At 43.6% G+C, this 17,362-nt stretch overlaps 2 protein-coding genes across 2 annotated transcripts; one reads left to right on the top strand and one right to left on the bottom strand.

Moving 5' to 3' along the window:
- The first annotated feature begins 883 nt into the window (after nt 1-883).
- Nucleotides 884-11,992, top strand: LOC119558217 (copper-transporting ATPase 1). The gene is made up of 4 exons (XM_037871527.1): nt 884-1,880; nt 8,228-9,474; nt 9,539-10,330; nt 10,396-11,992. Exons 1-4 carry the CDS (start codon nt 884-886, stop codon nt 11,149-11,151), a joined length of 3,792 nt encoding a protein of 1,263 aa, XP_037727455.1. The 3' UTR covers nt 11,152-11,992.
- A 437-nt stretch (nt 11,993-12,429) lies between these two features.
- LOC119558218 (nardilysin) lies at nt 12,430-16,539 on the bottom strand. Its single transcript, XM_037871528.1, has 4 exons — nt 16,194-16,539; nt 14,337-16,103; nt 13,997-14,281; nt 12,430-13,908 (listed from the first exon to the last, which is right to left on the bottom strand). The coding sequence occupies exons 1-4, from the start codon at nt 16,379-16,381 to the stop codon at nt 12,738-12,740; spliced, it is 3,411 nt and encodes a 1,136-aa protein (XP_037727456.1). The 5' UTR covers nt 16,382-16,539; the 3' UTR covers nt 12,430-12,737.
- Nucleotides 16,540-17,362: the final 823 nt, after the last annotated feature.

Here is a 17,362-nt window from a genome sequence, read left to right as displayed (position 1 = left end):
ACTGTTAGGCTATTTTCTCGAAAACTGTGGGTTTGATTTTGATGAAACTTTCAGACAAGGAGCTTGAATTAACCCTCAATAGCTTGGCTTATCGTGCATATTGGCACAACCTCTGTGAGGGGAGCAGTTAACAAAATTGTGGAGCCACGATTTTTCAAATGCATTTTTGATACATTAATAGGCCTCGGATGTGTCCCATACCTACCTAGATCGATAGATCTTTTCTTTCTTAACAATTTAGCATTTTAGATTTTTCGATTTGGTCCCCAAATAGCGAGAAAATTTAAAAATAAAAAGAGCCCCCATGTTCCATATTCCACCGTTCCCGTTTTCGTTGCTAACAGGCCGACGCTAATTTGACGCACATAGGTTTTTGTTGAGACTGATTTATTCAGAGTGACCGCTTGTAATATTTTAAGAAAAGTAAAAATAGTGAAATGTCATACTTGCGCCGGACGGTATAGTTGACCAACACTTGCGCGGTCACACTGGTTGCGTGCCGTGCGAAAAACATAACGGGAGCGGAGCAGCTGTTGCCTGCTAATTGGGAAATTGAACACAAACACACAAAATTGTGAGTTTCGTGTGGAGTTTGGACGAGTGAAAAGCGCTGGCAGGCGGCGACGATTTCGCCACAACAAATCAGTAGCAGCTGCAACACGACCCACTCGGCTCCAAAGTTTATTTTGTGACACAATTCGGGACACGACACCCGCAGCGAGTGCAACAGGGACGGCAATAGAGCGAGGGTCAACCGAAAAGTTCGAAATTTCCAGTTTTTAGTTATATTTCGCCTGCGCATCCGTCTTCCGTCTTCCGTACACCCACCCACCCCATAGACCGCGTTCCGTTCCGCCCACCCACAAAATAATGCCAGTGCAGGATGCCAAGTGACGAGAGAGAAGCTGCGACGATGTCCACCACGGTGCGCCTGCCCATTGTGGGCATGACCTGCCAGTCGTGTGTGCGCAATATCCAGGAGCACATTGGCCAGAAGCCGGGCATCCTCGGCGCACGCGTCATTCTGGACGAGCATGCGGGCTACTTCGACTACGATATCCGGCAAACGGATCCCGCCCGGATAGCCAGCGATATCGACGACATGGGCTTCGAGTGCAGCTATCCAGGAGCAGCGGCTGTGGGTGATTCACCCACATCCGCAACACCCTCCTCATCCGCCAGCGCCTGGACTAACATCCGGGTGGTGGGCATGACCTGCCAGTCGTGCGTGCGCAACATCGAGGGTAACATCGGCACCAAGCCGGGCATCCAGTTCATTGAGGTCCAGCTGGCGGCCAAAAATGCCCGCGTCCAGTACGATCCCGCCCAGTATGATGCCGACCAGATAGCCGAGCTCATCGATGACATGGGCTTCGAGGCCAGCGTCCAGGAATCGGAATCGGAAACGAAATCCAAGTCGCCCTCCCCTGCCCCCGCTTCGTCGCCCAAAAAGAGGGCCACACCGCCACCACCTCATGCTCTGGCGCAAAATGGTTCAGCAGTGGCCATACCCATCGAACAGGAGCTGCTGACCAAGTGCTTCCTGCACATCCGCGGCATGACCTGCGCCAGCTGTGTGGCCGCCATCGAGAAGCACTGCAAGAAGATCTACGGTCTGGACACCATCCTGGTGGCCCTGCTGGCCGCCAAGGCCGAGGTCAAGTTCAATGCCAATGTGGTGACGGCCGAGAACATAGCCAAGTCCATCACAGAGCTGGGCTTCCCCACGGAACTCATCGATGAGCCCGACAACGGCGAGGCCGAGGTGGAGCTGGAGATAATGGGCATGACCTGCGCCTCCTGCGTCAACAAGATCGAGAGTCATGTGCTGAAAATAAAGGGCGTGACCACCGCCTCGGTTACACTGCTAACGAAAAGGGGTGAGTACTGGAGTAATCCTAAAAGGGGGTGGTTCTCAGAAACAAATATTTTAATTTCAATTGTTTTGATTCAAGTTCGCCATTTAAATTGTAATTTAAAGCCTAGATTTCATTCACAAAAACTTTAAAATAATATTTTCGAATAGTTTTATAACTCAAAATCAATTAATATAAGGTTAATCTAAGCTTTGCTTGCCCAACAGAGAGTAAATTGTTTTCTGTTTAATCTTGTAATTAATGTAGAACAGTTGTTATCCAAAATACAAAAGGTAACAAATCGCAGGCAGGGTCACACAATAGAATCGCGAATATAGCATTCCACTCCAGAAGTGCAAGTGACAAGTGTTACGCAACATTTATAATAAACACCTGGAACCAGGCCATCAACCGATACACACCTGTTGCGCTTTATTTTCAACCACAGCTGGCTTGAAATTCGGCTTAAATATGATACAATATCTTGTATACCCTTGAACTTTAGGGATAGAAGTATGGGAAAACTTCAACCATATCTAAACAGATTTTTTTGATAAAAAGTTTTACTGATTTATATGTATAATTGGATATATTTTAGGTCATTAGAATACATTTTCTGAAGAACCTTTGTGATGATTTTAGTCGACTAGGAACTTGTTTAAATAATCATACATATATCATCATTATTAAATAGGATTTTCTCCAAGGGTTTTTAATTTTTTTTTTTTGCCGAAGCAACAGCTGTTCTTTATTAACCTCTTAGCATCGAAATCGACTGGAATCGGTGCAAATGTTTTGTTCGCTCTACACAATTGAAAACTGGCCCAGCAATTGTTTATTGTAACTGATATACAAGGTTTACTTTATGCTTTGCGGCCTGGGGCTTCTATTTTCGGGAGGGCGGGAGTGGTTCCAACGATAAGAAAGTGCCCGGGGGTAGTACGAGGGACTCTATATACACTTTATATACCCTACACTATGCTTAAGGCAAACAATGGCAATGGCAACTAGATTAAAGTGCTTAGATCTACGCTCGTGTGCGTGGGCAGTAGAGTTATCTGGAACAGTTGGGAATTTAATGGGGGGACAGAGGGCGGGAAAGTGATTATGCATAAATGCACATTAACCTAAGGGAAATATACTCAGAAGATAAGAAAATTGGCACTGGTTGTTCGGTTTTACATGATACATGTTTATAATAATCAATTTCATTTTATTATGAAATTCAAAACAAATATAAAGGTTTCATATGGGAAAATTCTGAACATTATAGGAGATTTTCTGCGAGTGTTCAGGAAGTACCATACAAGATTAGTCGAGGGAAAGAGAGAGGAATCTAAGTACGATTGCGGGCCAGAGAACAAAAGACAGGGTGTGATTGCTGGCTCTTTGTGTTCATAAGCTGTGATTTGGCCATTGAGCCATGGACAGGCCTTTACCAACTTACATTTAAGCCTTGAAATTGAAAGTCCGCCTGGCCACTAAAAGCTCAAAACCAAAACAAAAGTGAAAGAGCTGAAGCACACGCCCCGAAATATATATATATATATGAATTCCAATACATACCCACGATCGCAGGCAACAACTGCGGAATTAATCTCGCTTTTGTCTGGAAAGAGGGAGACCCTCTCTTTTTCCGTTTGGATCTCCCTGCTCCGCATGCGTGACCACGAACTCCAATCCATTTTGTACACGGAGAGATGATATTGTATCTTAAAGATACATACTAAAAGTCTTTTACAATTTTATACAAAATCTGTAATTTATTTAGTATTGATTTGACATCTGTAAGCAATTTCTGATATGAATTATTTTTTTCAGAGTGTTTCTTCTATAAAAAAAATTTTTATTAACACCATGACCTCGACTTCACTATAAATCAATTTAATTTCAGAATGCTTAAAATCTTATAAAATTAGAATGTACATTTTGTACACGGAGAGATGATATTATATCTTAAAGATACATACTAAAAGTCTTTTACGATTTTATACAAAATCTGTAATTTATTCAATAATGATTTGGCATCTTTATGCTATTTCTGATATGGATTATTTTTTTCAGAGTGTGTTTCTTTTATAAAAATTAATTTTATTAGCACCATGTCCTCTAGTTCATTATAAATCAATTAAAATTTTATATTACTTAAAATCTCATACAATTAGAATCTAACTTATAATGTGAAAAAAAATATATAAATAACTTTTATAAAGTCCTAATTAATAAACAAATAATAATATAATATCATGCAATAACCAATATAAATTTTATTAATAATATAAATATTTATTTTTATTTAAAAATATTTTGTTTTTTAAATAAAAATATATTTAAAAACAAGTTTAATAAGTTACCTCTCTAATTTTTCTACGTGCATTTCCAGTTTCACTCACCTTCACTTTGATTTAGAGTTATTATTTTTTGGTTGCTTATTTATTTCTGCTCTTGTCTCGCAGATCTTGATTTGAAATTAGTTTGGAGATTATGCAATAAAATGCGATCGACTTATGTTTGATCACAAAATTGTTTTAAATTCTGGCTGATTCACGAAAATCGGTTTGCATACCTGGATTTACCTTGCGTACGTGCTCTGTTTGAAAAAGTCAAATGCAACAGCCAAGAAAATGCATAAATGAGAGCTTCATAATTATGATTGCTATAAAACTGGTTTCCAGTTTCAGCTCACTTGCCTTTTGCGATTTTTTTTTGCGTTCGATATGGATATGCACACGGCGGAGAAAAGCAAATGAAACTATTTCGATTATATGACACTGGAAATTATTTTATATGTACAATGTACATAAAGTATTAAAATGGTGACCTAATGCGAACGTCAATCAGTTGCAGCTGTAAGATAAGATATAAGGTTATACTATCGCAGGCATTTGAAGTTATTTCTGGATGAAAGACAGCATCTAATGCTAAAGAATTGGGGGCTTTAAATTCGTACTCACATTGCGGTCAATAATACTTATTTTTCAATGGTACAATACATATTTATATGAGAATTAATAGTAGTTTTCATCTTTAATGTTGGTTTTCTTATAAAGGCTAGGATATTTCCTTATATTACTTATTTTTCAATGATAGAGTACATATTGATATGGAGTTTTGATCATTAATGGTGGATTTTCAACCATATGGATCGGATATTTCCCTGCTGCTCCTTATCTTTAAATCAATTAGCACTTAAAATCCAACTTCAGACTCCCATTAACTCCCATTAAATTGGTTAAACTTGTAGTTTCTCATTTGTTACTGGGCCATTTTGCTTGTTGGCTTGTTTTAAGTTTGTTTGCCAGATCGGTAGCCGGAATTGGGAGTGTAAACTGTTGAGAAAAACATATGTTTTCTTCCGATTCTTATCGTCCGGCGATAAGTGCTCGACAGCAAACAACTACAGGCAATCTCAATTCAAATTGAAAATGTTCTAAAATTGTAACAACGAATCGCGGGCGATAAGATGCAAACCAAACAACAAAATAGAATAGAGAGAGCCCTAGAAAAAGTATTTCGAATACAGTAAAACACATATAACTCGATAAAATGATGAATGAGATTGCATTAGGATACTCTTGGTATTATAATATAATAAATACTATATCATAAAATGAATACCACCAATAAAATATTTTATTGATTTCCAGAAAATTCAATTTACACAGGTTTATCTTATAGAATTTGTAGTGTACACATGCACACGATACGCACATAATTTATCAACTGAAAACTGGGTGAAGATCGATCGATACCATCGATAATTAGCGGCAATTGTCACCCTTGGTGTGATCAAAGCATTATGTCATCCTAATCCTTCCTCGATTTTGCACACGACCCATTTGGTTCCCACTTAATGACCCTCTAATTGAATGATAAATAACAATATCATGTGTTTTGTCAACTATTTCCCTTTGTATCTTAAGTGATTCACAGGGATTTGAAATAGGGCACACCCAATGGGAATAAAGCATTTAAAAGTCTTCTTAACTTTAGAGTGTATTTCTGGATGACTAACTGCTAATAATGTAGTTTATATACAAGAAATGGGATTTTTTCCATAGAAACTCACGATATCGTTAATTAAGGGACTTTACTTGGGTAAAAACTCGTACCGTAATCGTAAATCGAACCTTGTTGATCTTGGGATAAAATACTGGATGACAATCAATTTTGAAATAAGCAAATCGCTTTCTTAATCTAAAAATATATTTAGCCGTTACAAAATCATATTTTGTCATTATTCTACGGGTGATAAGGTGATTTAATGTTGATTACATTGTTTCTCTTTGTTAGAACTTTAAATATTGATAGACTGGACATGTTCAGATTGGCGAGAAATGCTTTATTTATCAGTTATATTTTTGATTTAGTTTAAAAGAATACCAAAATTGTACTCAAGCATTTGAAAACAAAATTTTAATGTTAAAAGAATCTTAAAAAATTAGTTAATAAAGAGTAAGTTCTTTGTTAGGAAAGGTATATCTCATCTTCTTAACTGGTGTATAAAAGCAAAATACACCTAAATAAATTCTTGTTGATTAGCTTAATGATTTCAAATGATTTCAAAGTTATAATTGAAGTGCCATATACACAATATATTGGGATTGAGAACGACGATTAATTGCTAGTCAATGAACCCCGAATGGAACGTGTTATGGGTTCCCCAGTTGCCTACATGAAGTACAAATAATGGAATATGTCTGATTTCGTCATTTTCTCGGATCAGATACAGTTGAAAGTAATAACACGATGAATGAGAACCTTCTGGGGGGAAAACATTCACAACAGATGGCAATATTATCAGAAATATCTAGTTGTTGGGTAACCGGCGACATGCTAATAATCAAGAACAGCAGCGATTCAGTTTACACGTTCGACAAAGTTGAAAAGTTATCTTATCGGGGGAGCGGTGAACCCACAGCAACAGTTGCGATATTTCGCCCCCAAGATTCCGGGCATTCCTAAGCTCTACGGATCTTTTTTAATTCGTCTCCATGCGATAGTTTTCAACCACATGTTTGATTTATGTATCTACATGAGGGTGCACCTCTATAAGCCAATGATACCTTCTAAAATCGTGACTACTCATGGTGTAAGCAATATAATTATGCAAAATATATATTCCCCGATTTGTTGAACATCCTATTAAACTGTTTACATAGTAAAACTGTTGGCCATTGCAAATCTATTTTGCAATAGAAGCCATTCGATTCTGTCGCCATCGAACCGGTTGCACGCTCCAATTTCAATACCAGAACCGGCATTATTTCCCAGTCATTAACGTGCACAAACAATTTCATTTGACGCCGGCCAAAAGGCAACCTCCAAGCCTCCCCTACGTTGCTACCCAACTATACGATATGTGTGTCTGCCTTTCTCCCATGCAGTTTTCACTGGGGCCTTTGTAAAACACAGGAGCGGCCATAAAAGTGATAGCAATCTCCAGAAACTGTGATGAAATTGATATGGCATTCAGATACATTCGTACAGAAATGAGAACTTAATTATAGACAAATAAATATGTAGGTGTCTACAGGAAAACGCCTTTAAAACCCTTTATGAAACCTTATACATTTTATCTTTTGAATTAGATTTTTATGGGTATAGACTACTTCAAAGGAATTCAGACTTGTTAATCTACGTATGTATGTATATCTTACCTATTTTTAAAGGAACTTAAAGTACTAGCTGCCAGGTTTGTTAGATTTTTGGATTTATGTTGATGGGTTTAAAAAACGTAAAAACTGTAGGCCCGGGACTATAATCATAATTATAGATCATAGATCAGCCTGCTGTAGTCAATTGTATTAGCTTTCTCTCCTCAAGCAACTTCAATGACCCAGACTGCAGACCGAATCCTCTGTGTATATTTACTGGCATTTGATACCAGCTTTCTCTATTTTTTATGACTGGTACTGCAATCGTTACACATATTACAAGTCCGGTCTTTAAATTTACCATACATCAATTTGGTTTGATTGAGCGGCTATAATTAACAAAAATAATGGTTATATTTACTTTAATAAGTGTTAGAAGTTGGTCATGTCTATAAATGTTTTTAAATATTTGATTGTTTGTACTTTAACCTACCTTGTATTTTTTACTTTTACTAAAACATTTGGTATCTCCTAGATACTACCATTCATTTAAGATTTTGAACTTTTATCAACAGCATTAAAATATTAAAAATAAATATTTGTAATTATCGAATAAGTTAACTTCAAATAAAAATGATGCAGTCCCAACAAATGGCTTTTGATGTTTTAAAATAATTTGGTCTTTAATATTCCGACACACTGTACATATTTAAATATTTTTATATGACACAAGACTATATGTATCTAATCTTCATCCATCTGATTTCGTTTTAGGTAAATTCCGTTACATCACAGAGGAGACGGGACCGCGGAGCATATGCGAGGCGATCGAGGGACTGGGATTCGAGGCCAAGCTGATGACCGGCCGGGACAAGATGGCCCACAACTACCTGGAGCACAAGGAGGAGATCCGGAAGTGGCGCAACGCCTTCCTCGTCTCCCTGATCTTCGGCGGGCCCTGCATGGTGGCCATGATCTACTTCATGCTGGAGATGAGCGACAAGGGGCACGCGAACATGTGCTGCATTGTGCCCGGCCTGTCGATGGAGAACCTGGTGATGTTTCTGCTCTCCACGCCCGTGCAGTTCTTCGGTGGCTTCCACTTCTACGTGCAATCCTATCGAGCGATCAAGCACGGCACCACAAACATGGACGTACTGATCTCGATGGTCACGACCATCTCGTATGTGTACTCCGTGGCGGTGGTGATCGCAGCCGTATTGCTGGAGCAGAACAGCTCGCCGCTGACCTTCTTCGACACGCCACCCATGCTGCTGATCTTCATTTCGTTGGGTCGCTGGCTGGAGCACATAGCCAAGGGCAAGACCTCGGAGGCCCTGTCCAAACTGCTATCCCTCAAGGCGGCCGATGCCCTGCTGGTGGAGATCTCGCCGGACTTCGACATCATCAGCGAGAAGGTGATATCCGTGGACTATGTACAGCGTGGCGATATCCTGAAGGTGATTCCTGGAGCCAAAGTTCCTGTGGACGGCAAGGTACTGTACGGTCACTCCAGTTGCGATGAATCGCTGATCACCGGCGAGTCCATGCCGGTGGCAAAACGAAAGGGATCCGTGGTTATCGGTGGGTCCATCAATCAGAACGGAGTTCTTCTGGTGGAGGCCACGCACACGGGTGAGAATACGACGCTCGCGCAGATTGTGCGATTAGTGGAGGAGGCCCAGACCAGTAAGGCGCCCATCCAGCAGCTGGCCGATCGGATCGCTGGCTACTTTGTGCCCTTCGTTGTTGTGGTGTCCAGTATCACGCTGATTGCTTGGATCATCATTGGCTTTGCCAATCCCAATCTGGTGCCCGTGGCCATGGAGCACAAGATGCACATGGACCAGAACACAATCATCGTGAGCTATGCCTTCAAGTGCGCCTTGAGTGTGCTGGCCATTGCGTGTCCTTGTGCCCTGGGCTTGGCCACGCCCACCGCCGTGATGGTGGCCACCGGAACGGGAGCGATCAATGGCGTGCTGGTGAAAGGTGCCACCGCCCTGGAGAATGCCCATAAGGTGAGGCTGGGATCCTTAGTCCTATTACTTACCCTACTGATATGCTTTATTTTAAACATTCCAGGTGAAGACTGTGGTGTTTGACAAAACGGGCACCATTACACACGGCACCCCGATGACCAGCAAGGTTACCCTCTTCGTCACAGCCCAAGTCTGCAGCCTGGCTCGGGCTCTGACGATTGTGGGAGCCGCCGAGCAGAACAGCGAGCATCCGATCGCCTCCGCCATTGTGCATTTCGCCAAGGACATGCTGAACGTGGGCGCCACTCCTCAGGCGGGAAGCTTTGGCAAGAGCAGTCACTTCCAGGCCGTACCCGGGTGTGGTATCCGCGTCACCGTCTCCAACTATGAGCAAACCCTGAGACAGGCCTGCAACGCGGAACGGATCATCAACTACGAGAATCTGCATCGTGATCACCCGCAGGGATCGGTGCCGGTGGACAATGGCGCCAGTATCGAACATTTGCTGCCGCAGAACAGCGTACGAAAGTCGATGGAACTGAACAACCAGCAGTTGTTATCCGACTTGGTCCTGGAACAAGAAGAGCAGCTCCTCACGGATCAGAAGATCATCGATGGCCCCGAGATTCTGGTGCTCATCGGCAATCGGGAGTGGATGCAGCGCAATGCCATCGAAGTGCCGCTGGAGATTAGCGATTGTATGACGCACGAGGAACGAAAGGGACACACCGCGGTGCTTTGCGCCCTCAACGGCCAGTTGGTTTGCATGTTTGCCGTCTCCGATATGGTCAAGCCGGAGGCCCATCTTGCCGTCTATACGCTGAAGCGGATGGGCATCGATGTGGTGCTGCTCACGGGGGACAATAAGAACACGGCTGCCAGCATAGCACGAGAGGTGGGTGACTGGGAGATTGACTCTAGTACGGTTTTAAAACTAATTTGTTTCCTCTTTTGCTGCAGGTTGGCATCCGAACCGTGTACGCGGAGGTCCTGCCCTCACACAAGGTGGCCAAGATTCAGCGAATACAGGCCAACGGCATCCGCGTGGCCATGGTGGGCGATGGGGTCAACGACAGTCCGGCGCTGGCGCAGGCGGATGTGGGCATCACGATTGCAGCGGGCACCGATGTGGCCGCCGAGGCCTCGGACATTGTGCTGATGCGCAACGATCTGCTGGACGTGGTGGCCTGCCTGGACCTGTCCCGCTGCACGGTGCGTCGCATTCGCTACAACTTCTTCTTCGCCAGCATGTACAACCTACTGGGCATTCCCTTGGCCAGTGGTCTGTTTGCACCCTATGGCTTCACCCTACTGCCGTGGATGGCCTCCGTGGCCATGGCCGCCAGTTCGGTGAGCGTGGTGTGCTCCTCGCTGCTGCTGAAGATGTACCGCAAGCCCACAGCGAAGACGCTGCGTACGGCGGAGTACGAGGCGCAACTGGCGGCGGAACGTGCTGGTGGCTCCGAATACGAGCTGGACAAGCTATCCCTCCATCGCGGCTTGGACGACCTGCCCGAAAAGGGAAGGATGGCCTTTAAGCGGTCCACTAACTCGCTCATATCGCGCATTTTCATGCACGGAAACGGGGGCGTCACCTCGCCGGATGCCAAACACGAGGAGGGACTGCTGGACCCCGAGGAGCAGTACGATGGGCGCACCAAGATCGTGAGGAGTCGCTATCATGCCAATGATAGCACCGAACTGCAGAAGTTGTGAGCTCAACCGATGACAACTATCAAGCAACCACAATCCAACCGAGGACCTCAAAACGACAAATTTTCAGTGAAATTGTTAGCGCGCTTTAAATTGAACTAGTGAGAGAGCGAATTATAAAACCAATGTACATATTGCAGATTGATTGTTTTGACAAAGAATGAGAAGTAGGATATATGATCTATACCCTGGTCTAATATGATTTTGTAAGTCTCACATAGGCAAAAGATAAAAATGGGTTTTAAAGGAAAGTGTTCTCAGTATGTAAATATAGCTCAAACACAAAATATTTAATTTATATTTAAAGTATCCCTTTTTGGACTACTGAGTCGCCTTTTGTAAGAACATTTGCTTTTTACCTATGTTCATTTTGAGAATAGCCAACTTTGTAAAAGATCAAGAATAAGATTACGCTGTTTTTTGCTGTAAGCAGGAAAAATTAATGTATGGCCGGCTTTCTATTCCTTAGAGCGGCTCTCACACCGTCCCCTTTTTCTACAACATATTTGTTATATCCCTTTTTTTAATAGGAAGCTAAACATTTTTAAGACCTTTTGTTTTATATAACAGTTTTCTTACTCTTCTCTTCACGTTCAATTATGCTTATCATAATTACCATTATTATTATTATTATTATTGCATATTAACGTTTTTTTTTTTGTGTTATGATCGTAAGTTAAATATTACTATTAAGTTCAACTGAACAAATGCAAGGAGTCGCAGACCAGGAGACAAAACCAGAAATCAACCATCATTGAACTATTGTTACTTATTGTTAATTCGCATTATCATATATACACATACACAAAGGAAAAATAAATCAAAACCAAAACCAAGGCGAATATCGAACAACTTGACCATTGACCTTTGAGTCCCTGACCCCATATCGGCTTTAATCCTTATTCGTGCAATCGTAGGAGGACGTACACTTGTGAAATAATTGGGCACAAGAATAAAACAAACTGAAAATAATAGAAAACGACAGACATTCTTTATATGTAATTTAAATGTTTATATATAAAAGGCATTGTTATTGTACATACGAATAAAACAAGAAACACGAAGAGAAGAATCCCCATACTGGCAAATTGCATCGCAAGTGTTTTAACTATTTAACACTTTAAAGACTGCCCTAGTTCTGAATGTACAACATATTATGGATAAGCTTTGAATAAACAAAATAGCTCATCCACATTAAGAAGTTACTTTATTTTGTGAAGAGGGGAGGATCAATGGTAGAGACTTAAATGTTAATACCCCTAAAAAGAAACTCATGTTGACTACTTTAAATTTTGATTTTTATTTCTGTATTAAATCAGTACGAAAGACAGTGCGATCGAACATCTACGGTGTGGTGTGTCAATACTCCAAAATGCATTTGTCATTATCTGCGGGACTGTGTAAAAACTGAATTATTAATGGAGGCGTGTATTACAACACAAGAGCGAATGGCTGACTTGGTCAGGAGGTCGGCGTTAGGGAGCTTGCATTCTGTGAAACTAAACTTCTACCTTTGGCTAGTTAAACAAAGTGAAATGGGAGGTAAACGGAGATAGCTGATTGGGTGGGTAGGTTGGTGCTTGAGAATCTCACGCCTGGCCCAGGGCATCTTCAATGCGAGCGGCACGTGACTGATCCTCCTCCTCCTGTTGGCTCTTTCGCTTGGGATAGGCTTCCAGGCCCTTCTTGAACTCGTTAATATCCAGTATGCAGTTTTGATTGCCAACCTCGGGTAAAAAGATCACGTTTAGCTTATTCTCCAGGGCCGCAAACAGATCCTCGTCATCCTCCTCTTCGGATGAATCCTCATCGTCCTCGTGATCGTCCTTTTCGGTTTCGCTGCCATCTCCATCTTCGTTAGCTTCTTCGACATGATCTTCGTCTTCGCAATTATTGTGGGCACCAGGCAAAGGTTCCGGCATATCTACTGGTCGATGGCCAATCACCTGTACGGACAGCTTCCGCAGGTTATTGGTATCAATGTCCAGAAGGAAATCAATGATCTCCGACTTTTGGAGCGTACGCAACACATCAATTTGACGACGGCGGCGATCGAACAGGTAGTCCTCGTTGATGATCTCGTCCCAGTTGCGACCCATCTCCGTGCTCAGTGCCATGTCGGCCACCATTTTCAGCTTGATCAACGAGTCGCGGGTGTGATCGTAGTCATCCTGCGGCAGGTTGCGCAAAATTTGCAGCATTTTGGCGCGGAACACCTCGATGCGACCCTCCACATAGTTGGCCGTTGTCTTTGTCTCCTGCGAGTTGACCATAATAGAGTACCCGGCAATGCCGTAGTTTATCCTAACAGTAGCGCCCACATGGTAGCCTAGCTGCTCCTTGGTCCGCAATTGATCGAACAAAGGTTCGTCCACGAACATCATCATCAGATCGAGTATGCTCTCCACGCGAACTGTATTGGGCCCGATTTGATAGAAGTTCGTGATCACCGTGTTTGTATCCTGCTCGTTGAGAGCATGGCAACGGATCACATTGGTACCCAGCGGCAATTGAATGGTTCTATCCTCCACGTAGCGCTGCTCCTTGATCGCCTGGCAATTGAGGCGACTCAGCACGGAGTTCAGCACATTGTGAGCGGACTCCTCAGTGTAGTTGCCCTGTATGAGAGCCTGGATATACAGCTCTTTCGGGAACTGGCGCGCGAACTCGCGCAGATCCTCCAAAGTAATATCGTTGAGGCACTTGTACTTGTCGATCATCAGCCAGCGAATTTGCTCCAGCACACAGAGACGAACGTCCCTGAAAAAGAGTGAGCAAGGTATATAGGTAAGTTATTGAAACGCAAGACGATCAGATGTATTTGGTAAACACAACAAAGATCCATTACCTGTTGAGTGCCTTTGGCTTGATCAGGGTGTTGAAGAAGGTCTTACGCTGGTTCTTGCGGAAGGCAGCCAGCATCTTCTCGTCGAGAGTGTCTGCCACATGAAGCATGGCCTCGGCAATGGCTTCCACAATAAGATGGAGCTTCTCATTATAGCCGCTTACTTTCAGGAGCAAGCCCTTTTCGATTGTGTTAAAGGTGTAAGAAAGGCCGGCACTGATGGCCGGATATAGTTCCTCGCACACATGGAACTTCACCAACTCCTCGTAAAGTGTGCACATGGCATCGCTGGATAAAAAGGAAATAAATGAGAGTACCTAATTAATGTAGTGCATTCACTCACTTCTTGGCACTTTGTCGCTGCAATGGCGAAATAAAATAGAAAGCCATGTGGGCCTCGGGTAAGTCGAACTTGTCATCCTGGCGGAACCACAGCTCGCATGTGTCGGTCTTGAGCAGTCTCTTCGGCGCCGCAGGCAGTTCGGGCTTTCCAGCCGAATGCCAGAACAGCGTGAAATCCTCCGTGACAAATTTATTTGGCTCGGGCAAAAACAATTCTGGAAGGGGCTTCGAGTCCTCCCACAGCTTTCGCCACTTCTCGGGCATCGGAATGGTGGCATACTCAGTGCCGAACCACTCCTCCGTCTGATCGTAGGCGGACACGCCCTCGTACTTGTTGCGCGAGGTGACCATCAGGTTGAACTTCATCTCGTTGAGGTGGCCAATAAGTTCCTTGAGGTGCTCCTCATTGTACTCGTAGTAGAGCTCCTTGCCCGTCAGAATATCCTTTGGCGGGAAGTACTTGGAGTTCAGCACCAACTCCTGAACGTTGTCGAAAGCAGGTCGCTGAGCCTGGAACCGGAATCCCGTCTCCTCGATGCGCTGCTGCTCCTCGTAGACCTCCTTCATGGATCCACAGTTGGAAAAGAGCTTGACATAGGCAAAAGTTGCGGCCAGAACCTCGTCCAGATTCTTGAAACCCTCATCCGTGAGATAAATGCATACGTTAAACAGAGCATACATGGAGTTTGTGTCGAAGCCGTTCTCCTCGATGCCGGCAATCAGATGGAGAGCCCAAAGGCGGCGTCTCAGGTAGGCGCACAAGCTGCCACGCCCCTCGTAGCCCAGCAGATACGACAGAAACTGATCGGGTTTGCTGCGGTAATACTGGTGCACATTGGGCAACACCCAGGTCAGCTCCAGCTTGCACTCGTTCTCCACGGGCTTCACGAAGAACACCTGCTCGTGGAACTCCGGTCTGAAGGCGTCCCTATAGTTGAACTTGCTCAAATCGGGAGCCCGAACGTCGTTGTGCGGAATCTCCGAGAAATGGCGCACCACCAGCGATTCCAACTCGTCAATGGGCAATCGGGCTTGCAGGCAAACGTACATACGATTGGCGCCATAGTGCTCCTTGCGGATCTCGTGCAGAACCTTGTGCAACTCCGCGTCGTCCACATTCTCCCTTAGCGACTTCATATTGCCCCAGGCGAAGGTGCCGTGGGGGAAACCTTTGGTGGCCAGACTGGCCAGCAGCTGATCCCGCCTTGTCTCATCATCCTGCAAGATCTGCTGGAACTCCGAGTCTACGGCGCTGCGTTCACGCTGCATGGCCTCCTGCTTCATCAGCGGAGCCTTCATCAGGGCCGTAAAATAGTCCAAGCTAGAGTCCAAATGCTTCTCAGCAACCTCAAAGTAGAAGAGCGTCTCCTCGCAGTCGGTGTTGGCGTTGCTAAAACCGCCGCATTTTTTGATGTGCGCATCGAAGATGTTCTCCTCCGGGTACTTTTCGGAGCCCATGAAGATCATGTGCTCGAGAAAGTGCGCCAATCCTTGGTACTTCGTGGGCTCGGCAAAGGATCCATAGTCGATCATCAGGGCGCAGGCGGCCAGCTTCTCGTCGCCCTCCTCGCTTCCCGATTCCATGCTGCTGCCGCTATCCGAGGAGCTCGATGAGCTGGAATCGCTGCTTGTGGTCACCGAACTGCTGGTCTCCTCGCACTCGCAGGACTTTTCCGACGAGGACTCCGAGGTGGTGAAACCATCGTGCGGCACGGGACTGGGATCGGAGACAATGAGAGCATGCAAGCCATTGCCCAAAAGCAGCGTCCTAAGGGAAAGATTGGGGGAGAGGGAAAGAGGGAAAGGAAACCATCCATTAAGTCCGGCTTATCTGGGTCACATCGACCACGGCACTCACTTGTACAGCTTCTTGTCCGTCTCCGACTTGTCGGGCGTGTCCAGATACTTGACCTGATCCGTCATCTTCCACGACAGGCGGTGTGCGATGCTCCGTCCTCCGCCGGCTAATTGAATAATGGGGCTCCGGCCACGCGTCCCGAATTGGAGTCGTCTAAGCAAATGGGCGCTGTGTCGCTGCCAGCACATGCGGCACTCGAACGGGAATCACGGACTGCGATCCGAATGGGATCGCTCGCGGCTCGTTGGGATTGGGGAACTGTTTTCCGGGGACGTCGGCGCGGGCTGGGCTGGTCTGCCGATTCGGCAATGCAAATAAATTCAGAGTTGCCAGATTTTGTATAGGGCTATTCCCAAAATGCTCTTGGCCTACCCAGATCTTTTACTAAAAAATCCACTATTCCACTCAAATTTAAACGTGCTCTGTCTTGTCAAACAAAAGTATTGGAAAGGAGGGTTTTTAATTTTATTTTTATAATAATATAAATGTTATTAAAATCACGGGATGTGATTTGGCCCAATTTGCCCTAGGTTTATAGGCAATAGCAATAGTTTATCACGGTGACTGTCGATAACAAAAAATATTTCAAAAATGTGTACATTCAAGTTTTCCAATATGTAAATGTAATGTAAAAGTCTTGTTACACTGTAGCGATTACTCAAAAAATATGTTTAACTTCATAGTTCGAGTCTAAAGATGGACTTGTTCGCTTATCTTACAATTTGCACAAAAAACACGACAAAAAGGCTTATTACATCAAAAGGGATACAATTAAATTAAATTCTGGCACAGAATTATATACTTCTTTATTCCTAAACCTATATCTTTATAGGTTCCCATTACTTTATAACTCCACCATAAAGTAAACAGGCCTTAAAAGAATTCTGAGTATTCATTAACTGTTGAATTGCTGAGTAGTTGAAAATTTAACAGACAATTTCAGCGATGAGGGTACGACCCTAAATGGCTTATGTTAAATTTTCAAACGGCTGTGACCAGTTGTCAAATTTTACGGAAATAGAAACATGTAACAATTAATTTTTCATTATAGGTTAATACCTAAAATTATTAACAAGGTAAAAAGAACTAAGAAATACTTTCTATATTTATTTTTAAGCTTTAAAAATTAAAGTAAGTAAAATAAATAAAATAATAAATACCAAAAAATC

The sequence above is a fragment of the Drosophila subpulchrella genome, chromosome X (assembly GCF_014743375.2).
Source record: "Drosophila subpulchrella strain 33 F10 #4 breed RU33 chromosome X, RU_Dsub_v1.1 Primary Assembly, whole genome shotgun sequence".
Lineage (NCBI taxonomy): Eukaryota > Metazoa > Arthropoda > Insecta > Diptera > Drosophilidae > Drosophila > Drosophila subpulchrella.
The sequence above is the reverse complement of the archived record's forward strand: the minus strand, read 5'-3'. Positions and strand labels throughout refer to the sequence as shown.